The 27,832-nt window shown below is 38.3% G+C and overlaps 1 protein-coding gene across 3 annotated transcripts in view; it reads right to left on the reverse strand.

The window, feature by feature from the left end:
* Positions 1 to 1,934: 1,934 nt before the first annotated feature.
* Positions 1,935 to 27,832, reverse strand: part of WDR11 (WD repeat domain 11) — a 56,060-nt gene continuing 30,162 nt past the window's right edge. For 2 of the 3 annotated variants that reach the window (XM_079899229.1, XM_079899228.1), the window contains exons 13-29: positions 26,023 to 26,098; positions 21,471 to 21,579; positions 19,359 to 19,483; positions 18,513 to 18,660; positions 14,244 to 14,350; positions 13,704 to 13,818; positions 13,152 to 13,323; positions 10,718 to 10,826; positions 9,717 to 9,779; positions 8,529 to 8,594; positions 7,575 to 7,752; positions 6,813 to 6,908; positions 6,115 to 6,280; positions 5,501 to 5,598; positions 4,914 to 5,059; positions 4,064 to 4,144; positions 1,935 to 2,863 (exon numbers count right to left, since the gene is read on the reverse strand). In XM_079899229.1, the coding sequence (XP_079755355.1) occupies positions 2,707 to 2,863; positions 4,064 to 4,144; positions 4,914 to 5,059; positions 5,501 to 5,598; positions 6,115 to 6,280; positions 6,813 to 6,908; positions 7,575 to 7,752; positions 8,529 to 8,594; positions 9,717 to 9,779; positions 10,718 to 10,826; positions 13,152 to 13,323; positions 13,704 to 13,818; positions 14,244 to 14,350; positions 18,513 to 18,660; positions 19,359 to 19,483; positions 21,471 to 21,579; positions 26,023 to 26,098 (2,012 nt within the window). In that variant the 3' untranslated portion in view covers positions 1,935 to 2,706. Of the gene's footprint in view, positions 2,864 to 4,063; positions 4,145 to 4,913; positions 5,060 to 5,500; positions 5,599 to 6,114; positions 6,281 to 6,812; positions 6,909 to 7,574; positions 7,753 to 8,528; positions 8,595 to 9,716; positions 9,780 to 10,717; positions 10,827 to 13,151; positions 13,324 to 13,703; positions 13,819 to 14,243; positions 14,351 to 18,512; positions 18,661 to 19,358; positions 19,484 to 21,470; positions 21,580 to 26,022; positions 26,099 to 27,832 lie in introns of those variants that run through there. The other variant, XR_013824169.1, reaches the window with a different exon arrangement.

Here is a 27,832-nt window from a genome sequence, read left to right on the forward strand (position 1 = left end):
AGTGCCCTTTGGGCCTGCCCATCTAATTGGATTCCAGCAGTTCTCAGGAGAACTGCATCCCTAAAGCCCAGCTCCTTCGCTTTTCTTCTTTTAAAACACCAGCACCTTCAAGTATAACCAATTAAAAATTCCTTTACATTTTAACTGACAGACTTCTTTCATTCACAAGTTGTTTGGAGTCAGTCAAATCAGTTACAAGATGGGAGCAGAAGCTTTTGTTCTTCTAAAACAGATCCCAAAGAAACAGAGCCCTACTGGCTCAGAGAATATTCTCACTTGTCTGTCATTTCTGCCTTGCAGAATTCTTTTATTCTAGCATGACAACAAGTTTGTACCTGAACACTTCACGTCAATCATGAAGTGCTGCTGAGGAGAATGAAATACTACGGGTGATCACGAGCTGAGGATTCACTGAAACCTAATACTGTCTTCATGCAAGATGAAATCTCCAGGCAACAAACAGTCGAGAGAGAGGAACTGTTTTCATATCGAGGCGAGGTCTATTCTGTAGAGAATTTCTAATTAGTTGCATCTGGGAGGGACATGAAGCTTGTATTGATGCTGCTCTGATATCTATTTTAGAAGAACAAAAGGTTGTGCTTCCACCTTCAAAGCAATGGAAATACCTAAAGCAAGAGTGCGGGCAGGCCAAGAGCGTGCCACCACCCGCAGAACAATTACTAACCGAACAGGAAAAAGGTAACAGTGAGCGACAGGAAATGGCTCTGTGAGAGCAGCCAGAGGAGTGGTCTCACACGGGGCCTCCCTTGCGCAGAAGCCCCTGCCCACCAGACCAGGTTTCTCCCCTCCACCCAGGCTTCCTTCATTGCCAAGGGAAGGGCCAAGGGCCTGACAAGCACACCTGTGGGGACCTGCACAGGGAGACACCTGCTGACCTGAAGTCACGGTCACTCTCCTTCCCAATTGCCGCTGCTTGTGTCACCCTGGGAAGCCTCCTTTGCTAATGCACTGATAACACAATGTGCTTAAAGACCTTCCGTGGGAAGGCAAGCTGAGGTTCAGAAAGACTGACTGTGAATGTGATTCACCTGCCCTTGAATTCGAATGCTCACCAGAGGGGCGTCTTGACACAGACTGGCTGCCATCCTCACCAGCCGGGCTGTGACATGTTCCAGGCTCTCGGGCCTCTCTGCTCCGCTGCTGCCGAGCTGCGCCTGGTCCGCTCCTCCACTCCCACAGTCAGGCAACAGCTCACTGCCTATTTGCTGGCCTCCACTCCAAAGCACATTTAACTTTCAAGATGCCCTATGCTGGAATTTCTTCTTTTTTCTCTCTGCTTACTAAGGCCAGCATTCTTTTCTCCTTTAGCTAATTGACAGATGAATTAATAAAGTCTATCCTGACAAGCATTTAACTAATAAACAATATAAAGAGAGCTGGGTTTGCCCATGGCCTTTAAAAATTCTATGTAACCTACCTAGGCAAAGAAAGGGCAAGAAGGATAGCCAATCACAGGACCAATGAATGAGTCCTGGGTTTCTTCTAGGACATTTAGCCAAAGCACTGGCCTGGGAACAAGCATTCCCAGGACAGGCTCTTCCTCTCCATGGATCTCAGTTCCTTGTCCGATGGGGCAGACTGATTGATATCTAAGGGTAGAGACTACGATTTTATCTAAAAACACTTCCTGGTGGGTGTTACGATACGTGCCACTGTGGACATCCAGGAGGAGAAGACAAGGAAGGCCATTTCCTCACCTCTGAGAGCCACAAGCCGAGCCCTGCCCACCCAGGAACTCAGAGGCAGCTCTATGCTGGGGTCCAAGCCCCCGCAGCCCAGGTTCTCCGGGTTCAGCAAAGTGGCTCGGATGCTGGAGGGCCGGCAGCTCGACGGACTCCTGAGGCACCAGCCCAGCACCCGGCCTGGTGCGCAGCAGCTCAGAGAACACAAAGGCCTGGCTGGAATGAAGTCCCTTTTTATTTATCATTTCTGTAAATTATACACATTTAAATTTTTAGCGATAATTTATAGCAGTCACATCTCATATAGTTCAGTCATTGGAAGAAAACAAAGAATATTAAAGAACAGTGCCTTCAGAGAGGAGGTTACTGTGACACATCACTGGAGTTAAAATCCAAAATATACAAGACTCCACATACTGGACAAAACATAAAGCTTACAATTTCTCTATGAGCCTATGAACCTGAAATTACAAAATTTAGCAGCTGCCTAAATCAGGAAATCAACAGTTCTGTTTTCAAGGTAAGAAAACAAGGAATGCTATGGTAAGTCACGTTTACTGCTTAAATGTTTCTGCTCTGTTTGTACCTGGAATGACTGTATATAAACACAGGCAAAGCACAGATTTCAGAATAGGTCTCACAAACTCCTTTTACTATAGATTTTAATCTAGTCAATGAGAAAAGCAATTCAGTTTCTTGGATCTTAAGTTTTAAAAAAATTAAAAGTGTTTCCAGGGACTCTTAAAACTGTCTCCAAAAGTATAAAATGTTATACTTTCAAAATCTGAAGCGTTCCCATCTTTGTCTGAGATAAATACAGGTCCTAGAACCTGCTCCTGACAGCATAAACGTTCACATACTGCTGTGCACATGTAGTGAAACAGCCCACAAGGACCCCGGCAGGGACGGCATCATCATGAGCCTGGGCTGTGACCGTCCACAGCCAGACCAATGCCCCGGCCGACTGCTCGTGAGGCCGCGTGCCATGGTACATGCTGACTTGTCACTCTTCAGTCAGTTCTTGCTTGGGAAACTCCAGCTCATTCAATAAATCTTTGCCAGCTGCTCCAGCTTTTGAAGCAAAAAAAACCGCTCCCTGTTTAAAACCGAGGTTCTTCAAACTTCGGGCATAATCCGCATATATAGCGGAGATGAGTTTCTGTAAACCACCGTTAAGGAAAAGAAGGGCAAAAAGGGCTCCACCAGCTTCCCACAGGCCAGAAACAATGACCAGCTCTGCTGGAGTGTCCACGGGAGGGCAGCACGGGAGAAGCACAGGTACCTCTTCCCTGGGGGAGGGCAACTCCTGGCGGGGGGAGGCGATGTTTCAGTGTGTAATGTCCCTGCACTTGCACCAGCTGAGCCCAGAGCCTGTCCTTCTACAAGACCCAACTAACATCCTCCCAGATTCTCCAAGGTCTAAATGCACTTAATGACTGGAGAAAGAAAGATGACAGAAGTGAAACTCACATGCATACCCTCATGCCATTTGAAAGTCGGAGAGGCTGGTGGTTTAAGAGGCAGATGAGCTTCACTGAGAGGTTCTATTTACAAAGCCTGCCCCAAGGCAAGAGCTCCAGATAGCTGGGTGTTGGGATTTTAGACAGCCCTGTTCCACTGTGCTCTGATATCCAAAATGGCTCCTACAAACTAGAGCCAACTTCCCCAGTGCCTAGATATATGACACTGAGTTCAGCTTAATTTTCTGTAAAAAATTATACAGAAAATCAAAACCATGACATGTAGAAATGAGGCCACAATGTAACAATTCAAGAAGAAGTGCAATGATATAACAACAAGGCCTCTGCAAAAACAAGGACCTGGGAGTTGGATTCTCAAGCTCATTCTTTTCAAAGAAACACATGTAACTCAAGTGACGTGTAGAAGAACTGAAATGCTCCTGGTCATACGTGGACCACAGTGACCTGCCTGCACGACACGTCTCTCTGAAGTGCTGCTGTGTCTTGTTCCATGTTAGACTGTCCCTATGGATAACAGCAAGTCTTTCTTTTTATTCTATTCCAATATGCATTTATTCCAGTAGCAGCCTCCTTTACCTTTCCTAAACTAGTCTTCCTCTATCTTCTTTTTAAGTTCAAACAAAACATTACAAAATTCGGGCTCCCTCCCCTTTACAGCCCTTCCTGACCCTCCGTCTATCTCACAGCTGATGCCGGTGGTGCAACCACCTTCTTTCTGATTCCGTCCCTCTCGTTTCTCCCTCTTTCCTGGCTCTGGAGGGTCAGAATACAGATCTTTCTCGATAGAATAGCTCTTCCCCGGCAGCACAACCGAGAGAGATTCTAAAACCCACTACGGCATCTGCTTCCTCCTCAGCACAAATGTCCCGGCAAAGGATATCTGTGTCCTCGCTGACTTCAATCGCACCGTACTTGAGACAAGCTTCCACAAACAAGGCCGCTCTGTCGAAGTACCTCATGCTGCTCAACAGAACACGAGTTAGGTGCTGTAATTTATGGTATCTGAGAGAACCGTCCCAGGGCGTGTTTCTATGTAAAGACTTGTACACACTCTCCCCGGAAGCCCAAGTGCTGCGTAAGTCACACCAGCACCGTTCTCAGCCCCGGCTTAGAGGAAAGGAAGGGAGAATTCTCACGCCCCAACCTCCCGCTCTTTTTTATTAATACTTAAAAAAAAATTGTGAAATCGTTGAATTTCACAGAAATCTACAGAGATAGGACAAAGATCCACGTACCCACTGCCCAGATTTAACAAGTAAGCTTTTGTAGTATTTGCCTCAACCTACCTCCCTTAGATTTTAAATAAATAAAATGTCCTATAACAAGTGATGAGTATTAATTACCCTTCAAGGTTGTCAGAGGGGACACCTCCAACTCGCCACACTTTCTTCACCCTTCCTACTGCCTTCTAGCCTTCATCTCAGTTGCTCTACTCAAAGATGAATTGTCCCCAATTCTCTGAAGACTTGTTTAATATTCTTTTTCAACAGGTACCTGTTAGGTGTGACTAGCATATTGGTAGGAAAATAACACAGTTCCTAGACCAAATGAAGAATTAATAAACACAGACTGTTCCATCCCTTTAGGTTTCTTTTATAAATAAACCTAAAATGTATGCTTCTCCCTTCACTCCCGACACCGAGGACTACCCTCCACCCGGCAGAGCCTCAGGACAGCGTAAGGTGGTTAATCCCGGGTGGTCCTGACCAGCTGTGGGCACTGGGTGTACCTGTGAAGCGTCTCAGCCACGCTGGAAAAGCAGCCCAGGGAGAGGAGGACCAGGAGGGCCTTTGACTTCTGGTTCACTTGAGGGGAGCAAAGGTGGTCAACCCAGCGCTTTAAAACATCAGCGCACTCTTCTGGATTTAAACGGACCTGGGAAAGACGCCCACGTTAAAAACAGAGACATCCTGCACTACAGAAAGGAAAAGAATTGAATCGAAATGGGATCTGTTCCTATGAAACAAAGCTCGGCTCTGCTTTATTACACACCCCCTGATGCTGCAGCACCACGACCAGCAGTGACGGGGACCCACACCTTCGGGACCGACAGGCCTGGCAACACCTCTGGGCTGAGTCTGGGCTCACACCCCAGTAGGGAGAGGAGGCAGCTGCTTTCACTTAATTGCTACGAATGCAACCTCCAATTTGCAATAAGAAATGTAATTTATACTCAAAGAATAAGAGGATGAAAGTTGCAAGAAAATATTCGCAAAGCTGCTTTGCAGCCACAAAAATGCTTCTAAATCTTGAGTCCAAAGTTCAAGACTGAACTTTCTATCCCAAATGTTCAAGGCACCTACTAGAATCACCTACTTTGGCAAGCCACGCTGCCCGGTTCCACTCGCCGTAGGTCTGCAGGTAGCGGCAGGCATCTGCAGCTTTGTCTATCAGGCAGAGCAACTGAACACCCTCTGGAAGACAGAACAGCAGCCCCACAAGTGACACTGGAGCTGTCTTTCTGACAAGTCACTAAAGGATAAAATCACCATTTGACTTCATCTGGTCTTGGACATTTTATACCTACCTATTGGAGACATTACTGACTTAAATTTTAAAATAAAATATTAAAATAGGGCTTTACAATGTTACCACTCAAATGAACAGGGTTGGAAGTACAAACACAGTGCAGAAAACAAACAAGTAAAGCCTACCTCACTCACTGGTTTTCAGCATTTAGGGTGCCCAGGTTTATCCAATTTATGCCTATTGTCTTGGCAATTATTAATAGTGCCCCATTTACTCTTTAAAAAGCACTCTGGTCTAGATGATTAAATTATATGGTCATCTTATCAACTGCTAGCAATAATCTTTCTACTTTTCTCCAGTGTATATAAAAAAGAAAGAAATATCCCTAATAACCAATTACCTTCCAGGAGTGGGTCTGATTTTCCAGAGTATTAACGAATATATCCCAAAACATGCCTTACCTGCCAATTTCCCATTGGCAATCATATTAGTTGCCACGAGCTTAATGGTGCTCTGGGAGGGACCTGACGAGGTGACAGTTGTGACCAAGCAGGCTTTCAGTGAATCACAGTAATAATGCTGGTTATCTGCGCTTGTTTCCAATAACAACTGCACAGCTCTGTCTGTCTAATAAGAGAAACAGTTCTTCTAATTACGAGGCCATTTTCCTCCAACATAACCTTTTAATATTCATAATTTGGAACACTGAAGTTTTCAGCTTAAAGAGGACTTTTCTCAAAAATGTTCGTGGACACTTTGTTTGCATATATACAAGTTGAACAAAAGTACAACACTGCTTCTTTAGGACAAATGTAAAACCACATTCTGGTTTATACAGGTGCTTATGTAAGCTTTGCGCCAGTCAATTCAAAGACACAAAACCAAAACAAAACAAAGCTAGTTAGGCCTCATGTGACATTATGGAAGCCAAAATTACAAGCTGGTTAACCATATATATCTTTGCTTTCTCAGAATGTTTGCTGGTCTTATTTCGAAAGAAAGCATAATTTATACTTATACTTTTATACTTTTAAGGAAACACTATATAGTGTGTGTGTGTGTGTGTGTGTGTGTGTGTGTGTGGCATAAGTAATGCTGTAAATTACTAATCAACTAGGAACTCCCTGAAACATGAAAAGAGTTATAAAAACTAACATACTTGACCCAAGAGAAGTAGCTGGTCTGTACATTTCCTGGTATGATCATAAGTTGACCGTTTCACCTCCTGGAGATTAACCCTTTCCAGCTGAAATTTCTAGAGTAGAAAAATAAAAGAGAGAGAAAATTGAGGCTGGATTTTAAAACTTTTGACTTATTTAAATTATACTTAAAGTCGTTTTAGTAAACATTACTTTGACTTCTGAGGTTATTAATCAGCTTCATAGTTTAATAAGTTTAATAAGTTTAATAAGAATCTAAGGAGTTTAATAAGTTTAATAAGTTTAATAAGAATCTAAGGAGAAACAGTGTTGGAATGTATTCTAGTCTGTGTGCAAGTCTGCTTACAGAAACTGCCACTTCAGTAGGGCTGGAAGAAGCATCTCTGTGTGTAATTTAGAACTCTACTGGAAGTTAAAAAAATTATGAAACTACCTTTATATATATAGAACAGCAAATTTAAACCAAGTAAACTGTTTGTTATTTACAGAAAATTAATAAAATGAGAAAATTAAAATGAACCAAGTTGAAAAAAAATTTTAAGACCAAAAAAATTAGAAGACTGTTAATAAAATTTTAATGTCTATTAAAAAACTCTGTAAGCATTTATGAGCTTTTCAAGTACTGAGTCAATCCTTTAATGTGAATGTGCCAAGGGACTCATTTCTATCACATGGACCTTTATTTAGTGTGAAAGTTTCCTAAGGTTAAGATACTTACAAAGACAGAGCTTTAAAGGTTTTTAATATATGAAACATAATACCTGAAAATAGGCGTTTTCACAGAGCACATCGTAACATATATCTAGTGGGTTGTTCACTTTGTCCCAAGGAGCAGTTTCTTTAGCAGCTGGTGTGCTTGCTGCCTTCTCCTGGGACAAGCTGTGCAGGTAGTGGGCAGCGACAGTCCAGAAGTGCAGCTCCGATTCATCGCCGTAAAGCCTGGCAAGGGTGAAACCAAAGTTTCCGCTGAACTCACACAGCAGCTACTTCCCACAGTAGCTTCAAGTGCTGGGAGCATGGTGCTGGCATGTGAAAGACCACGTGCCAGGCTGGGTGGAAGAGGTGAAGCTGCAAGTCCTCCAGCCCTGTTACTGGGTCTCAAACAGCACAGGGCTCTGACTGCATGAGGCCCCTTCAGACCCAAATCCCCCTTTGTTCTGTGTTAAGAGGAACACCATGGTTCTTAAGCCTGGGCCATTATTTACCTGGTTTGCCATTAGCATACCTTTCAATCTGGACCAACTAAGGAAGAAGTTCCTCTGGAATAACTGACTAGATAAGGTGTGGAAATAATATGCTATTTATTCTCTGGGGAGTGGAGGGAAATGTCTTTTTTTATAAGGGACAACTCTACTGTACAGTAAGAATGTAGAGATTATTACTTCTAAATATAAGTTATTGGTACATTTATTACCAATATTGGTACACCAATATATATAGGTATATTTATGCACTTTGTAGCTGATATTTTAAAAAGCTGTCTGTAGGAGGGAGTCTTTTCAATAGAGAAGGCCTAGATCTCATGCTTAAAATGTGAGGGTTTTTTTTCCTATTTGTAGTACTACTTTCAAAATTAATTGTAAGCCAACTATAAAGGATGAACTGATATATTTTCTAAAATCCGAAAGAGTCTGGTCTTAACTAACAACCTTAATAAAAGAAATGAGTTAACCTGAAATTCCCTGTGTCTTACACAAAACATTTCAAACAGTTACCTTGAAACAAGCAGGCATCTCTGCAAGAGAGTAAATTCCGGATCGAGCAAGAGTTTCTTTATGTCACTGCGGACAGGAATGCAGACAAAGGCAAGACGATATTTTTGAATCCAACAACAAAGGAGATAAATCAGTAACTCTTAAAATGAAACATCCTACCCAAAGGGTATGCTTAGAACTTACAAAAGAACTCACTTTGCTGTGACCCTGAAACTGCAAAAGCTTACAGGGCTTAGAGTGTATCTAGGTTTGGAGAAGCAGTACCCATCAACCACCACAGCTTAAGGCTCTAATTGTGATTCACCTTCTTGCTTCTTGAAGCAGTTCAACTCATGTTTTTAAAAGTATGAACAGCTGTCTAACTATAGGAACAAGAATGTCATTGTTGATAAAACGATTTTGCTGATAATCATCAGGAACAGTACATACTTTAGAGACGATGCATTCAGAATTTATTCTTGAACGTATTCAAAAATTAAAATATTTAAGGAAGAAAGGCTAGTGTTTTTATAAATTGCTATTTCTAAAATAGCCAAATATAGAATATTTATAAATCAGGAAGAAGGGAAGATAGTCTTTAAATCTATTCTTTTCCATTTAAACATAAAGGCTAACCTTGGAAGAGAGAAAACAATAAAGTAATTATTTCGAATTTGACATCAATAAAATATTCTATTATCGTTAATTTATTAAGTATTAAAATACATGTGGCAGAGTCTAGATTGCAAAAACATGTTATGTTTTACCAAGAACTCCTTGTGGACCCATATTTTTCTACTTCCTTTCCAATATTATTCCCAGTACATATTTTTAAATGCTCTTGGCTCTAGGGAGCATGTTAATTTCTTAGCCAGAATAGTGCACACACAGCTCCTGACACAGAGAGCTCACTTTAGGAGAGGGAAGCGGACACACAAGAATCGCCCTGTGTACACCCTCTAACACGAGGCTTCGCAGGGGACCTGCGCTGGAGGCAGGCTGGGCTATAAGACGTCCACTGCACAGCAATCTGAACCTTACTTCCACAAGACAAAGATTCGAAAGTCACCTCTGTGAACAGAATGGTCTCTCCGTGGGCTACTAAATATTTTCTAAAACAAAGCTTATTTTAATTTTAAAAAGCCTAAATCATTATGTTTTTCTTTTTCATAACCTTATCTTCTAATAAAACATAGTTAGAGTGCTTACTTAGACAATGAGTTCAACTGCTCTTGAAGGAGATTCTTTATTTCTTCATTTTCTGGATAATCACTGTACCAAGAAAAGATTTTAAATGAGTTCATTTTCTCTTCACTTACAATTTATTTATTTCACTTACGATTTATTTCTTCACCAGAAAAAAAGCTGTATTAATATAGAAATAACTTCTTTGTAGTCCTTGGTTAAAAACCTGGTTGTAGACCAAAACAGCAACAGTCTACTCAGGAACCTACCAATCATCTTTAATGTCTGCTTTTATGTTATTTAGTCAAAACCAAGAAATGAGTAAAGTCTCCTTGGCCTTCAAGAAACCAGAAAATTGATCAGTGAGCTCTAAAAACTATTAGATTTAGATTCATGTTAATAAGGAACTTAGCAATGACTAAAGGAATCTGCTTGTTCTGCTCTGCAAAATGACCATTCATTTCTTTAAGTAGATACTTCTTGGAGAAAAGATACCTCATCATATTATTATCTTTTTAATTCCCCTAACCCAGGCCTATCTGTGCATTCCACATGGCATAAGTCCTGTAACACCTGTGGTAGTTTAACTAATAACCACTAATAATGTGAATATTTTTTTGCAATGAGGCAGACTATAAAACATAAAATACCTCTGAAGTAGGCCCCTTCATGCTGCTTCTAAAAAGAATTAATCTTGTCCCCAAATTCCTCTTGGTCTCAACTGGCCCTCTTCACACTCAGTATGCCATGCCCCATGTTCAGACAGTAAGACTACCACAAAGCCACCTGAGAGCAGCACGTGTACTCACAGCTGTCCACAGGCTCACGCTTCCCCAAAGTCCCCAGAGGGGTGAAGACAAGAGGCAAATCAGTGATTCTTTTAGTGTGTCTGCCATTACTGCCTCAGCTCGGTTTTAAGTTTGCAATCCCTATAGGCCCTGGAGACAGGTCACTGCTGATTTTCATGGGTGTCCTTCAATCTTAAATCAACTAGGAAAGGAAAACAAAAATGCAAAAAAACTTACACATGAGAAATGTCTAAAGAATACCGTCCATTCCAAGGCTGATGTAATAAGAAAGCTTTCAAGGCGAGGGCGGCCCTTGGAACAAGGAGATACGGGCACCACACGGGTTCTAGACAAGAAAACAGTTTTTGCTTTTAATAAGTAAAATTTTATACTACTATAAAGCTTCAGCTATAGACAGTTTACAGAGAAGTCAGCAGAGAATGGTGTGTAAGTCTGGTGGCAACTCATCGAGAGTATATTCAATGTAATCACTACTTACGACACAGGGGCTAAGAGTTGGGGAGAAAGCAAGATTGAAGAGTCTCTGACACCATAGTGATACTATTTAAAGTGCTTGGAAACAGCATCATACTAAATGTTATTAAAGTCTCATACTCTTGAATTCCTTTTAGATGCTGCTAAAAAGAATATTGTTTTATGCCATTTTATGCCCCTGATAATAGGCAGTATGGGCAAGAAGGATTCTCCAACTCAAAAACAGGGATTCCAATTTTCTACATTTGTCTGACCTCCCCCTTTATGGGGGGTTGGGGGAGGTATCAGACAAATGTAAATAAAGGCCAGGTGGAAGAAGAAGACTATCTAAGCTATTCTAAGAAAACGTATTTGAATCGATGTATTATGATTTTTCTACTTGTCATCAAGGAGAGTTGAAGAAAATATATTAAATATTATATCACTGCACATGACCTCAAATGATTTTATTTTTATCCGACATCAGTAAGTCCAAAATACATTTCTAATTCCTCAGAATAGGAATATTATATCAAACAGACTGATATTTTTCCAAGCTCAAATCAGCACATATCTGGCAGCAAACACAGACATCTTTTTCCTAACTCCATATTTACACTCTCACCAGTTTTTATTCTTTAACATTTATTGAGTGTTGTTCTGAGTTTAAAGTTCAATATGTGGAAATATGCACAATTTTATTGTCCTTTCCCCATTATAATTTAAAAATTTTTCCCTTTCTGGCTGAGGTCACACCAACAGAGATTGGATAGGAATAATTTTTTTTTTTTTTTAGTATTAGGAAAACTTTAAAAGAAAACTGTGATCTAAAATCTGGCTGCAGGCCAGCCGTTCGGGTATGGTATTAAACATGTGCTAATGACGGGCTCTAATTCTGTAGTCAGTTTAATTTAAAAATAAGTACCCTGGCTATGGAGATTTCTAGATACAAATTTTAAGTTAAAGGTCAAAGAAAAGCTTCTCAAACATTTAGATTATATTTGCACACTTCTTTACCTAGAATTAGTAACTAAAAGAAAAATCATCCTTGAAATTCCCTCCATTTCCTTAATAACTTTATGTTTAAAATAGTATCTATGCTTGTCCTTCCCTAGGAGGAAGTCCTGTTACTTCCGCAGAGCTGGCAGGTGTCTCAAGGACAGATATGGGAATGCAATGCTCAATTTCTGCCTCAGCAGATGGCAGACACGGTTACAGAATAAGAAGTGGTGGTTCCCAAATACAGTGGCAGGGTGGGGCAGTGACAAAAACAAAAGCACTCCTAACGTAAGGTAGCCCAGCCAACACAAACAACAACTTGGTAGTGCCTCAAGCACAAACATAACATGAAGGGGCAGGTTTTCAAAACACTGTTGCCTCTGAATGTGCCGAAGATTGACTCTACAAAGGTACAGACAATTCCCAGAGCTGACAGTTTCTAAGATGAAACTCAATAAATGACTAAACAATTCTCTAATGAAATTTTTTACAGATCAGATAGCTTAGAGTGTACACCAAATATATGCTTGGAGAAAACTTAATGAAGGAAGTCTGATTTTCAAGTAGATTGATGGGTGCATTCACAAACTTCTCATCCTTCTTTTACAGTCACAGTTATTTTTGCTAAAATATTTTTCATCCTGGAAAAAAAAATCTCGAAGCATAAACCATACAAAACCATACAAAAAAGGGTAAGGTAGTGCAATCATCTAATTTTGTTTTGACTGGCCCTTTAACAAGTCATAAGATGGGCATCAAAATTCATGATACTCAGAACACTTTCCAAAGTGATTTCTCCATGATGCATGGTTGAGAAAGATATAAGGCTCACTATTAAAAAGCCAGCAGCACCTTATCACTAGATTTATGTCCTCTAATGAGTTCTCCTAAAGTCTGAAGAAGCCATTTTTATAAATGTAAACATCTTTGATCTTTTGACAGAGCACTCAGAAAAGGGTCAAGGAAGGGGCGCTTGGTAAACCAGAGTCAGGGAATGATTGACGTCTGCAGTTACAAAGAGTCTAGCATCTCAGCAATAAAAACACTCAAGCTTTAAGTTAATATATAATATTTTCTTAAACTCAGATTCCTAGAAAGCAAGACTGAGATGAAACAGAAGCATCTCTCTCCCCTGAAGAGAGCAGCTGGTGCAAAATAAAGACAGGTTTCCAAGCATCCTTTCCCTAGAACTCCATACCAGTTAACTCCTGTTCATCCATCCTAAAACAGGTGGACTTCATGGACATCTCCAGGACCCTGATACACCCATCATCTGAAGCCAGGATCACTTTATCTGATGTACACCAGTCCACGTCCAGTATCCGAAAGGTTACATTTCTTCCACTTCTTAAACTGCTCACCATCTGAACCTTCAAGAGTGAATTTGATTGTCACTTTCACAAAGAAAAGGAAGATGTTAATCATTCTGGATTAAACAGTCAAGGAAAGACAGCGCCTGTGGCAAAGGTCCAGTTTACGTTCAAAACTGAACAGTCTTTGGCAGTCTACCTTCCACATGCAGACTGCATTTTAAAGGTCCCAAAGATAGTGATAACATTAAAAATCTGTTGAGCTATCACCTTTAAAACAGAAATACTGTGAAAGAAAAATTTTAAAGGAAGAAAACTTTTAATACGCTTGACAAACCCATTACATAGTTTTCATTTCTAAATCAGAAGGAAGAAAAAAATACATAGTTCCTGTGGCCAGCAGCTTCATTTGCAGTGTACCCACGTGGAGCTGGGCCTACCTCTTTAGTATCCCATACTTCAGCTCCATCATTGTACATTGCTATTAATTTTTGGTTTCCTTTACCAGGGGCAAAACGAATCTTCCTCACCCAACTTCGGTGTGTAGGTATTCCTCTGAGGACAAACAAACAAAAACCAAAACACCAATATGAAGTAGAGTAATATCTCATCATCAAGAGATATGTCCAATGTCTCTTTCTATTTCTGTTTTTGACAAGGTCTAGTGATGTGACAGGAGAATCTCTGCTTTCTGGGACAGGGGCCACGTATAACAGAAAGTGTCTGCTCTTTAACAATGGCTGGAATAGTGTCCCAGGACTTCTGCATGAGCCACCTGCAGATAAGGGTCTTCTATGAATGTTCCAGAGTTTGGCTCAAGGCCCTTCCTCCCAAGTTCAGTGACAAGAGACCCAATGGTCCAAGCTCCACATGACCATATTTGGTGACCCTGCTTATTACCAAGTCACAAGCCTCCAATGGAACCGTACCAAGAGATTTTTTTTTAAACCAAATAACACGATTGCATTTTTGACTCATACCTGGATACTCTGCCTTTCAAATCCCAAAAATTTAAATTTCCATCCACATCTCCAAGAACTAATGTATCACCTTTCCAAGCGATGCAGGTAATACTACCCATACTTCCCTAGAAAACAACAGCAACAAATACACATCAATTTCACCACTTATAAGCAGTCATAACAGAGAAATATTTTTATTTAATAACTGTGATAAAGTAATAAAGATATTTTAATAAAACCTAATTAAAAATGGTTTTGCTTTAGTAAGAATGTCATCAAACACTAACAGAGTTCAGACACTACGAGAGCTACCTAGCATTTCGATTTCAACTAAGAAGAACCAGGAGATTTCAATTAGATAGACATTGTTATCTGAACTAGGGTTATAGAAAAGGGATGTCTTTTGAGGGAGAACTACTTCAGAGAAAAGAAAATTAAAAGAAGAAAAAAAGAGAAGGAAAGGACACCCTTTCAAGAGAGCTCCCGTCTCCAAGTTATCCCTCACTGCAAAAGGATAAATAAATCTATTCTGGGGGAAACTTAAAGCTGTTTCACAGCTAATTGTTCAGCAATTTTTCTATTGAAAGAGAGGATCCATCACTACGTAGTACATCTGAAACTAACATAATATTGTATGCCAACTATATTTCAATTAAAACAAAAGAAAGAAAAAGGGGATCCAGAGCTTCACTGATACCTTCTGGAATAAGGAAGGTGAAGAGATACTGGGTATTAAAGGCATCTGCACAATTTGAATTCACAGAAGTCTCTGCAGAGAAGTTACACAGGGAAACACAAATATAAGAATGAAACACTACTGTAATAAATCCAAGTGGGGAGAAAGGAGCTTCAAGATCTAACACATGCACAGAGGTCATGTGATGGAGAGCCGAGAAGCCTGGGCTCTGGGGTCAGCTGCCTGGGCTTGAATCCAAGCTTTATCATTTAATTTGCTGTGTGATTTGGGGCATGTTTACTAATCTTTCTGTGTCTAGAATTTATCATCAATAAAGTACGGTAAGCTCACAGAACTTGAGGAGTTCCTATTACTGTTAATAAATTTCTACAGGTAAAGGCTTTATGACAATGCCTGCCACAGAGTAAACAGTCAATACATGTTAGCTATTAAATAATATTATTGCTCAATTACTTTTCTACTTATTCTCTACTTATATTAAAAGAAATCTTGTTTCTTAATTTATAGAACAATGTAAAACTTCACGTGTTTAGCTCTCGTGCCATCGATAGTAAGGAGGAAAGCTCCAAGGGTTTACCAAATTGGCTATTAGTAGACTTGCACACACACCAAATACTGCGTAAATCATAGTGTTAGTCAAGAAACAGAAGAAAAAACTGGATTAAGTATTTTAATGAATTCAATTAATAAAAAACTTAGAAAGCTATGTTAAATAGAGTTCTGTATAGTATAAAGATCTTATTTCTATTCTCCTGACCATATTAACAGAATGTTTAAGAATTTGCCTTTAAATTTACTTTTTCAGTCTTAAATTTTTTTTTACATTTTATAATCTTAGTTTCTAACTTCTAAAAATTAGAATATTAAAGTTTAAATTTGCCCAGAAATAAGTGTTACCAGCTTAGAATTACAAGTGATGTATTAATACAACTGCACAATTAAACAGCTCAGACCTTTCTACCTAAGAGCTTGTTGATGGGATATAAACCGTATGGAAAGCCTAAGGTGCTTTCAGAGGATGTGGCACAAACTCGCTTTGTGGCTCCAAATAATCCCAAGAGAGCCAGTGTAAGATTTAAAACTCTATGATAGAGTATTATTAGTTGACATTGATATGTTGCCTACGTGGAAAATATGATGTTCAAAAGATCAGAAGTAAGGCTGGCAGCAAAGCAAAGATATTCATTCTCTCCTGCTAGTCTGGTTTTCTGAATAAAGGCAGTCAGTCAACTATAAACTCTCCATGAGAACATAATTTAAAATGTCAAGCTTTCTGCTTCTTTTCCATTTTTATATACTGTTAGTTCTGGGGCCAAAACTCAGGGGAAGTTTCAACTCAAAACAAATGTTTAACACTTTACATTTGGGAGGAAGGTAAGATAAATATTGGATTAAAATAAACAAACAGGGCTTCCCTGGTGGCGCAGTGGTTGAGAGTCTGCCTGCCAATGCAGGGGACACGGGTTCCTGCCCCAGTCCGGGAAGATCCCACATGCCGCGGAGCGGCTAGGCCCGTGAGCCATGGCCGCTGAGCCTGCGCGTCCAGAGCCTGTGCTCTGCAACGGGAGAGGCCGCAACAGTGAGAGGCCTGCGTACCGCAAAAAAATAAATAAATAAATAAAAAATAAACAAACAAAACCTCTGCCTAAATTCTACATGTTTATTAGTCATTGAAAAATATTTTGATTACTGCAAATAAAAATAATGAACCAAAACCAATTTCTCATGTTTTATATAGTAGATGCTTAATTCTCTTTCCCTAAAAATAATGTGCTCTAAAATATGCACTAATTTCACTAATAAGGCTGGACCCTTATTAGGATGGTCATTCCTTGAGGCAGCTGCTTCTAGCTGTGGAATAAAATGATCTGGCAGGCAGAATAGAGACTTGCTATATCCTGACTTCAGATCTCCATAAAACAGTGTAGAATCTTAAAAGCTGTGTGGTGCGATAATCCTGAAAGAAGCAGTTACAAAGAGAAAAATTCATGTGTCTAATGTTCAAAAATTTTTAACTTTTTTTAGGGTGGGGGGGAACTAGAATCTCAAAAATTATTGGATTATTTCTATTCTAATCTCAAATGTGACGTGATTAGAAAACAAAGAGACTGAGCTATTTGCAAGTGCCACTATCGGAGTTCAGATGGGTCCTTCTCTGGAGTCTAGAGGAGCTCTGAATATTACTAAGAAAGCAAACTGACTTTCCAGAGGACAGCTCATTACACTGCAACTCTTATGCCCACACCCTTTAACCGCAGCTCTTCTTGCTACACACTTAAAGTTACTGCTCCTACTTATAACTACCAAATATCAATTTTTCACATTTGCATTATTTTCACACTAGTGAAAACTTTTGGCAATATTAGAGAGTTTAAAATAGACATTACTAAGTCTCAGATATGACTTGTTCTATATAACAGTAAAAATGTAATTACAGTTTGAAAAGCACTTTCGCATGCTAGTTTCAATTTTTATCAATGAAGGTTTTTTGGATGCCCTCAATTCTTCTAAAGCTGTTAATAAGGAAGATGTGGTAGCCAGCCCCTAAGAGGCCAACCCCCCTACCTGATTCTGCCTTTGGTATTCACGTCCTTTGGTAGTCACCTCTCACAATGAACAGTGACTCAACAGCATACTGTGAAAATGTGACTTCTGAAAACGAGGTCCTAAAAGACACTGCAGCTTTCTTTTGCTCTCTCTTTGATCACTCGCTCTGGAGGAAGCTAGCTGCCATGTCTGAGGACACTCAGGCAGCCCTATGGAGAGGTTCATGTGAGGAAGAACCAAGGCCTCTCATCACGGCCAGCATTAACAGCCATGTGAGTGAGCCATGTGGGAAGGGGATCCCCTGCCCCAGCCAACAACCTCATGCAACCTCATGAGGGTTGGCATTCGCCTACAACATTCCATTTTTAGATGGCAATTTTAAATCAATATATATATATTTAAAAAACCATCTCATCCTCCAGTTAACGGTTATAGTATTATTCGTTAACAAAAACATTTTCTTCATCCATCCATTAAAAACAACCTGTGAGATACACATTGACACAATTAACCACAAAACCTTGATTAGAGAACTCCACAAGCCCACAGGAGGATATATATGTTAGTAAATATTAATAAATATTTTTATACCTAAAACCTGATTACTATTACCCAAAAGTAATACTAGATTTTAGTCAAATCCTTCAGGGTAATGCTTGAAATGGAAAGAAGAGAAACTAGAGTCAGACAGACAGACCTGGCTTTAAAATGCTGCTCTGCCATCACTAGGCTGCGCAACCTGGGGACAGTGACTCACTCTCCCTCAGTCTTGTCATAGATAAAATGTAAATAATTCCTCATGGATTATTATAGTGATAAAAATGAGTAACACACGGTTAAGTATTTAATCGAAACAGTTATAATGCTATTCTCTAGCAGTATGGAACAAGTTTAATCAGTGCTAATAGCTCCTTAGTAAAGTTTATTTACATTACACTTTTCTGAGATAGTTTTCAAACTCAACTATGGCTTCACTGGATATAAAACCAATAAGGACTTTAATAAGAAATCTTAATGAAGGTTTAGTCACAGGTTGGACTCACGTCTGGTGGAATCCGAGCGCTCTCTTTCACTGAGTTTCCTTCAACAGTGAGATGATAAACTTGGCCATCATTATCGGTAAACACAAAATGCTCCCGGGCAGAGATGTTCTGACTGAGTTCAGATTTACTCTCAGCCTCCTGCAACAAGCTTTGGGATAGAGGAAAATAAGATAAAGATATTTCTTTTCCCTCAAGTGACATAATTAATTAACTCACCCCAAATACAGATGCATTAACAGGGGGTCAAAACCATTTAAAAAAAAAAGAAAGGCTGAAACTAATCTTTGCCTAGTAATAACAGGAAAACACAAATTACTCCGAATGCCACGAGTGAACACTTACCCTGAACAGAAAAATGTGGTGATCTAGACCTCACACAAGAAAAAAATCCTTTTTGCTGTTTCTGCTGCAGAACAGAGGCCTTACCTCGACTCATCATTCTCTCTGAAGTTTTTTATTTGTAAATTTAGTGGGGATGGGGGTGGGGTGGTACCTAAGTTAGAATCCCTAATACGTTTCCTTTGGTGAACATAAATGACAATGGGACCCATCTGGATATTCATGCTACATTCATTTGAATTTCAGAAGCTGAAGTTTATGGAGCAGAAGGGCACTGAGAATGATCACATTCACTAACGGGTGCTGATGTGTAGGCGTTACTGCACAAGTTACTGCTGCAAACTGCACCAAGCAATGCAATACTAAAACTAACCTTATAGTAATATGAGCATGTACTGAAACATCAACGTATGTTCAAAAGCAGACTAGAGGTGCCTTGGGATGACACTTGTCAATTTCGCAACCATGACTTGGCTATTACAAATGACAGGGGCGGAAACAGGGTACCTGATCACAGATGACTCAACAACACTCAGCTCTGTATCTGAGACCACGGTCTGGCGGGCCATGGCCTCTCGGGTAGCCAGCTGTTTCTTTCTTAGGCTCTTCAAGTTGTGAGAAGGTGACCACTCCTGTGAAGCAAAGACAGACATGCCCGCAAGTGATCAGTTTCTCTGTCAAAGAACGCTTCCAGAAGAGCTGGGCATACCCGCCATTGCCCAGCGTCACTTATTATTACTACACATGAATTCACAATTTGTTCTTAGGTTTTACTTTTTTCAGAAAGGTTGAATGAATGCATCTTCATTACTGCTTATAGTAGAATATTTTAATGATCTACCTCTAATCTTCAATTACAGCTTAAAGGAAAAGAGCTTAATGGCCAACTCCAACAGGTTTTAAACTTTTGATGCTTTCATCTTTTACAGAATGAAAATAATACATTTAATTATGGTACCTCCCACTCCTTACCTCCCCACCTCCCCCTTAGGTACACAAGGTGAGATGATCACACTCCTCCAATCACGGCCCATTATCATCTGTAGGTCCACCCCAAACCTCTCCTTTTATTTATTTATTCCTGCTTATTCTAATGCATTTAATCTAATATCCTCTCATATGTATGAATTCTTAACATGTAGTTATTTTACATGCACATATTTGTGATCTGCATTAACAGTAGTGTGTTATATATCTCATCCTGTTTCTAACTCTTTTTACTCAGTGCAATGTATTCAAGTCCCACCTCTGTTGTTTCTGCATGTTATGTAACACTCCATAGGTATATCTGCCAATTTTTAGCCTAGTTTTTAGTTTAGTTTAGTTTCCCAGCAAAAGACACCCAGATTGTCTCTATAGTCTCCTCACGGCAAATTACACTGCAGTCAATATCCTCACAAAAGTTCCTGTATGACCAGAAGCTGATCAGCTGGAACACAGAGGATGTCTGTGTTTGCCTAAGTGCTGCCAGTTTGCTCTGCAGAATGGCTGCACTGGTCTAGATACCTATCAGCAGCGCCAAGGAATTCCTATAGCCCATATTACACCCACATGGGATGCTACCTGGCTTTCCACTTTTTGTTAGTCTAAAAGGTATATCATGGTTATTTTACTTTGCACATCCCAAAACCTATGAGTTTGAACATTTCTTCACATGCTTGTTTGGCCTTTTAGGTTTCCCTGCCATTCATTAACTGTTCACATGCTTGTTCGTCCTTCCACTGGGGCTGCTGTCGCTTCATTGCAGGAGTTCCTACAATACTAATCCCTTAGAGGGATTAGTTAACCCTTTGTCCATCTTAGACACTGGAAAATTTCTTTTTTCAACTTGTCTTCTATATTTAACCTTGACAATGGTCTGATTCATTGAATAGAAAGCACCAATCTTGATATAATCAAATTCATTCAATTTTTTTGCCTTTTGGTTTGAGCTTCAGATATCCTCTTTTGCCCCAGAATAGAAAAATATTCTTCTGTATTTGTATTAATTTTATAGCTTTACTTTTTTTTACATTTAGGTCATTAATCCTGTGAAGCCCACCTCTGAATATGGTATTATGCAGAGATCCAGTATTTTTCTCCATAAAGTGAGACAGTTTCCCCAATACTGCCTACTAAACAGTCTGTCCCTCCTCTTAGGTTTGTGAGCTACTTTACTGTACATTCAGTTCCCAAACATTCATGGGTCTGTTAATGAGGTCTTTATTATACTGATCCATTTCTCTTTCTCGGGCCAATATGACATTGCTTTTATTTCTACGGTTTAATAATATGTACTGTATGGGGTAGGACGCGTCCGACCCCCACCCATACTGCCTACATTACTCCTCTTTTTTCAAGGTTGACTATGACCTTTATTTTTCCATAAATATTTTAGAATATGTTTATCATGTTCTTCAAAATATCTAAATTAAATTTAAATTGGAATTTAATATAATATTAGCTTAACCCATCCAAGAAAATAAGAGTTGTCTCCATTTGTTTAGATCATCTTCTCTGAATACACATTTTTGGCAAGAAAATACACAGGATTAATGATTTCAATTCAAGCTAAAGAAAAATATTCACCACATATATACATACCTAAATAAACTGTTTACTTCTTAAATTGTAACTTACCAAAGCAGTTATTGCAGGGAAGTTTTTGGACATTTCTCTAAGAATGGTACAGGTCCTGACATCCCATAACTCCAGGGGTTTATCTTTGAATACAACTGCCAAATACTGTCTAAAATAAACAAAATTACTAAATAAACCTCTTTTTGCAAAATTTTCACAAGCAGTGCAAATAAAAAGTTCAGTAAATCAGAAAACTCAGATGACACATTCTAAACAAAGAGAATTTAAACTAACCTTTAGCCCTCATGATTAACAGTCCTAAGAAGGTAAAGCTCTAAAATGACCTGTGAGAGCCACATAGCCATAAGTAGGCAAGGAGCCCAGCTCAGAATGATGAGAAAAGGCATGAGTTCACATCCTGGTGCCACATATTACAATAACCCTCCTGAGGCTCGATTTTCTCATCAACACATGAAAATACCACTACTTACATCAATGGATTGACCGGGATGCAGGTTACGGTAAAAATTAAATGAAAAAGTAAGTAAAGTTTCTATCATGCCGACAGTGAGGAAATGTGACAGAGTAGGAAGATCCCTGTAGCGCAGTGTTATCAAAGGACTCCCACTTGATAATTATGTGACCTCAGACAAACAATGTGACCTTTTGAGTTTTATTCTGCTTATCTTTAAAATGGCAACACCTGTCTTACATACCTCACTAAATACTGTAAGGATAAAAATAAACAAAAACGACCAGCACACGTGAAAGACTTTTATAAACCGTGATGGATTATACAAATGCAAAATGTTACATTTTTTATTATATCTAATATAAAAACAAGGAGTGTATGTAAATAACTAATATAAAAGAGAATCTGGTAAATGCTATAGAGATTCACTATGAAAGTTATTAATTTTGACAATAGGAAAATGGCATTCTAGGCAGAGTTACAAGTGTGATAAATGGCAAAAGACAGGAAAGGACACAGGGTGTTTGGGGGAACATGCTGTTTGAAATGCAAAGTATGTGAGAGCAATCATCATGAGAAAGAAGGCTAAAATGTGAATTTTGGATTCACATTATAAAATCCCTAAGACACCCTAAAATGCAATGCTAGCATGTGCAGAGATTCATCCTGCAGAGAAGAGCAGATCACTGAGTTCTGAAGCAGTGGTGATAATGTGATCAGTTGTTTAAGATGTATTAATTTGGTAGGCTTGTGTAGAGTCAAGACTGACTGGAAATAGAAGAGACTGGAGTCCAAACAGTTTGAGCAATTCTCAAACTTCTTAGTCCCAGGACTCCCTTACGTTTAAAAGCATTATTGAGGCTCTCCTCCAAAGAACTTTTGTTCTTATGTGGGTTATACTAACTGATATTTTGCATATGAGAAATTAAACCTAATATAATTATAAACTATATTAATTCACTCAAAATGAAAAAAAGAGAAAATAACTACCAAGATGGTAGATGAAAACATATGCCATATTGGTAACTACATTAAATATGAATAATTTACAATGCAATTAGAAGCAAAGATTATCAGATCAAACAGTAAAACAAGTCCCTATTATATGCTCTCTGTAAGAAATCAACTTTAAAGACAGAGATAAGTTACAAATAGGAGGAAGGAAAAAGATATACCATACAAACACTAATCAAAAGAAAGCTAGAGTGGCTATACTAATCAGACAAATCGGACAAACTTCTGAACAAAGAATATTAACAATGATAAAGAAATCAATGAATCAAAAGGGTATGATACGCATGGAGTCAATGAAACAGAAAACAGAAAACCACAGAGAAAAATCAAAGAAACCATAGCAGTTTCTTTGAAAAAATTAATAAAACTGACATAATTTACTGATTATCAGAAATGAAAGAGACATTACTCAGATCACACAGCCATTAAAAGAATAAGGGAATTATTATGAACAAGCTTATATCAATAAATTCAACAACTTCAATGAAATGAAGGGACAGATTACTTGAAAGACACCAACTACCAAAGCGCACTGAAAGAAATATATATATATATAACCTGAATAGTTTGGCATCTATGAAAGATGAATTTATATTTAAAAACTTTACTGCAAAAAAAATTCTAGGCCCAGATGGGTTCCTCAGTGAATTCGCCCTATTTAAGGAAGAAATAATATCAATTCTACACAAACTCGCCTAGAAAAAAGAAGAGGAGGAAATATTTCACAACGCATTTTACAAGGCCATTACCCTGATTCCAAAACCAGTCAAGGATATTACACAAAAACTAGACCAATATCCTTCATGAACTCAGATGCAAAAATCCCTAATAAAGTATCAGTAAATCAAACCCAACAATGTATCAAAATATTAGCAAATCAAATCCACTAATATACCATGACCAAGCAGAGTTTATCCCAGGAATGTCAAGTTTAACATCTGAGAAATCAAGCAATATAATTCACCATATTAAGCCAACTTAAAGAACAAAACAAAAACACACCAAATGATGATGTCCATAAATGCAGAAAAAGCATATGACAAAATTCAACACATACTCAATGATACAGAGTTTCAACAAACTAGGAACAAAAAACTTCCTCAACCTGATAAAGGGCATCTACATGTATCTACAACAATATCTTTCTAGATATGTCTCCTCAGGCAAGGGAAAGAAAAGCAAAAATAAACAAATGGGATTACATCAAAATAAAAAGCTTCTGCACAGCAAAGGGAACAATAAATAAAACAAAAAAGACAACCTACCGAATGGGAGAAGATATTTGCAAATGATATATCCAATAAGGGGTTAATATCCAAAAATATACAAAGAACTCATACAACTCCCCAACAAAAAGACAAACAACCTGATTAAAAACTGGGCAGAGGAGGTGAACAGACTTTTTCCCAAAGACAAACAGATGGCACGTGAAAAGATGTTCAACATCACTAATTACTTGGAAATGCAAATCAAAACCATAATGAGATATCACTTCACACCTGTCAGAATGGCTATTATCAAAAAGATAAGAAGTAAGTATTGGTGAGGACGTGAAGAAAAGGGAACCCTCAGTTGGTGGAAATGTAAATTGGTGCAGCCACTATGAAAGACAGTATGAAGATTCCTAAAAAAATTAAGAATAGAACTACCGTATGATCCAGTTATCCCACTTCTGGGTATTTATCCGAAGAATACAAAAACACTAATCCGAAAAGATACCTGCATCTCCCATGTTCATCATCACATTAATTACAATAGCCAAGATACAGAATCAACTTAAGTGCCCATCAACAGAGGAATGGATAAAGAAGATGTGGTATATATATATATATATATATATATATATATAAAACAATGGAATATTATTTATCCATAAAAAGAATATCCTGCCATTTGCAACAATGTGAATGGACCATAAGGGTATTATGCTAAGTGAAATAAGTCAGAGGAAGACAAATACCATGTGATTTTACTCATATGTGGAATATAAAAAAATTAAAAAAACAAACCAAACCAAATAAAAATAAACAAGTAGATACAGAGAACAGAGTAGTGGTTACCAGAGGGAAAGAGGTAGGAAAGAGGGCAAAATGGGTAAAGAAGATCAAATGTATGGTGACCGATGGAAAATAAATTTTTGGTGGTGAGCACGCTGTAGGGTACACAGAAGTATAAATACAGTGTCGTACACATGAAACTTACATAATGTTATAAATAAATATTACCTCAGTAAAAAATTAACTATTTCAGTATATAAATAATTGAAAATCGAAATAAAAAAAGAAAATACACCATTTATAGTAGCATCAAAGAACAAGCAAAAAATAATTCACAAATGATGTGTAAGACCTATAAGCTGGAAACTACACAATATTATTGAAAGAAATTAAAGAACTAAATAAGTGGAGAGATACACCACGTTCATGAATCACAAAACTCGGTAGACGTCAATTCCTCCCCATGTTGATCCATGGATGCAATGCAATGAAAATCAAAATTCTAGGAAGCTTTGTGGTAAAACTGGTAAGTTGAGTCTAAAGTTTATATGGAAATGCAAAGAGCCTCGAAAAGCTAAAGCAATTTTAAAAACAATTTCCGAGTGCTTACTCCTTTCTTTGTTCTTTTGATTAGTTTTCATTCAGTCTCTGTTGTCAATAATCCTGCTTTACATTTATTTTCCCTTGGAACAAAAAACTCAGAAACTTACTGGAATTAGATCTAAATTACAAATAAGGAAAATGAATTCTTTTACTCAGTAAACCCAAACTGAGGTGGAAGTTGAAATAAGAATTTCACCAGATAACAAATAACATTTCTTAGTGAGTGACAGGCATTTATATCAACATAGCTATAGTGGAACACAATGGGGTTACTGGTCTTACCAATCTAATGAAATGTTAAGGTTCAGATAAATTACCTTGTCTTTTTAGAAGTGGAGAATTAAAAGCAATAGCAACTTAATTTTGCGATTAAAATATTTTCTTTGATATGGCTGCACATCACAGTTTGCTATCACTAAGAAATTCTATATGTATGCATGCATACTCTCACTTTCTTAAAGATAAAAAAATCCTTGAGATTACCTTGTGAGAAGACCAGAGAATTTTTTTTTAGGATGACACTTACTTCAAATGAGATACTTTAATCATTTCGATGGGCGATTCATCATTACCTCGTTCACCACGAAAAGCAATGCTCCTACCTTTAATTGCAAATATTAAAAGGTAAAAAAGCACATAAAACATGTAAGAAACTAAAAGCTGTACCAATGTAATTTGATCAGTGCTACCCTCTATTCCTGTTCCCTCTTCCATTTGCTTCTAAGCTGTTTCTAATAATCTAAATTCAAAAGTATTCTCAAGTATTCAAAACTATTACAAGTTAAAGACCAACAGTATATTACTTACATTCAAATATCTACTTTATAAAAAGATATTTTCTTTTTTTATAGAATTTCTTGAAGTCCTTCTGTGGTTTCTTTCAAATAATTTAATCTTAGAAATTTAGAAATACCAATTTCTAAAGTTTTAATGCATCTATGGTAAAGCAACTGCTTACTGTAAAAACTACTGGTACATTCAAGGTAATATAAATATTTTCATGTTTACAAATACTAATTAGTGGAGAAAACACTCTTTGAACAGGTATTTAAGATTTCTTGTCCCATGTGCAAAATACTCAACTACAATATTTTGACATGTTCCTATCAAAAGGTCTCTATAAACTGAAACTGGGGAATATTAAGAATTAGTTAATAGCCAAAGAAACTAAATGGTTTTCTATAACTTAAAAAATGCAAGTTCTACTTTATGTTTGAACAAATATACATATTTTTTGGCTGCATTGGGTCTTTGTTGCTGTGCATGGGCTTTCTCTAGTTGTGACGAGCGGGTGCTGCTCTTCATTGTGGTGTCTGGGCTCTCATTGTGGTGGCTTCTCTTGTTGCAGAGCATGGGCTCTAGGCGCACGGGCTCAGTAGTTGTGGCACACAGGCCCTAGAGCGTGCAGGCTTCAGTAGGTGCGGCACGTGGTCTCAGTAGTTGTGGCGCGCAGGCTCAGTAGTTGTAGCTCAAGGGCTTAGTTGCTCCACGGCATGTGAGATCTTCCCGGCCCAGGGATCGAACCCGTTTCCCCTGCATTAGTAGGTGGATTCTTAACCACTGTGCCACCAGGGAAGTCCCTGAACAAATATATTTTAATATCTTTTCCTAGATTTCTATTACATTAAACAAAAGAGAGAACATACTCAATTCAAAGACAAGTGGATGCCTATATGCCTCCCTGCTCTTCAATGCCATCAAACAGAAGCTCACTATTATTATTCACCAAACACCCTACATCCTTTCCTGGCTCTGCTAGTCGGCTGCCCTCCTTAGAAGACAAGGCTGTAAAAGTCTATAATCTATGAATTTAAATGTCCCACCTAAAAAGTCAGTAACTATTACTTAGAAATTTGTTCCTCAAAAATAAATCTGTGAAAGAGAGATTTTAAGTTATCTAACAGTCCTAGACCTGAGCTGATTGGAAAAAACTGAACAGGCATTTTTTTAGTGAATGATACTACAGAACAGCATTTCATCCCTGGGCTACCATGTACCTACAGTGACCAGTGCCAGTTTATTGGCAGCTCAGGAATGTAGGGATAGGGGTCACCAGGCAGGTCATTTCCAATTAGACTAGAGCAACACTGGACTAAAGTGGGGCTAATTCTTTGAGGTTTAGTAACATACTCTGATAAGTAAGAACAACTATAAATTAGAAATATATATTGAGAATATAAGGAAGCAACCATATATATGATTTATTATACACACAGGTAACTTATTGGTTAAAACTATCTACATATATTCATATTGATAAGCCATTTAAAAAAAAACTCCCCACAATTTTGTAAAAAAAAAAAAAAAAAAACTATTTGAAATCATTCCATGTGCTA

The sequence above is a fragment of the Stenella coeruleoalba genome, assembly GCF_951394435.1.
Source record: "Stenella coeruleoalba genome assembly, chromosome: 16".
Taxonomy (NCBI): domain Eukaryota; kingdom Metazoa; phylum Chordata; class Mammalia; order Artiodactyla; family Delphinidae; genus Stenella; species Stenella coeruleoalba.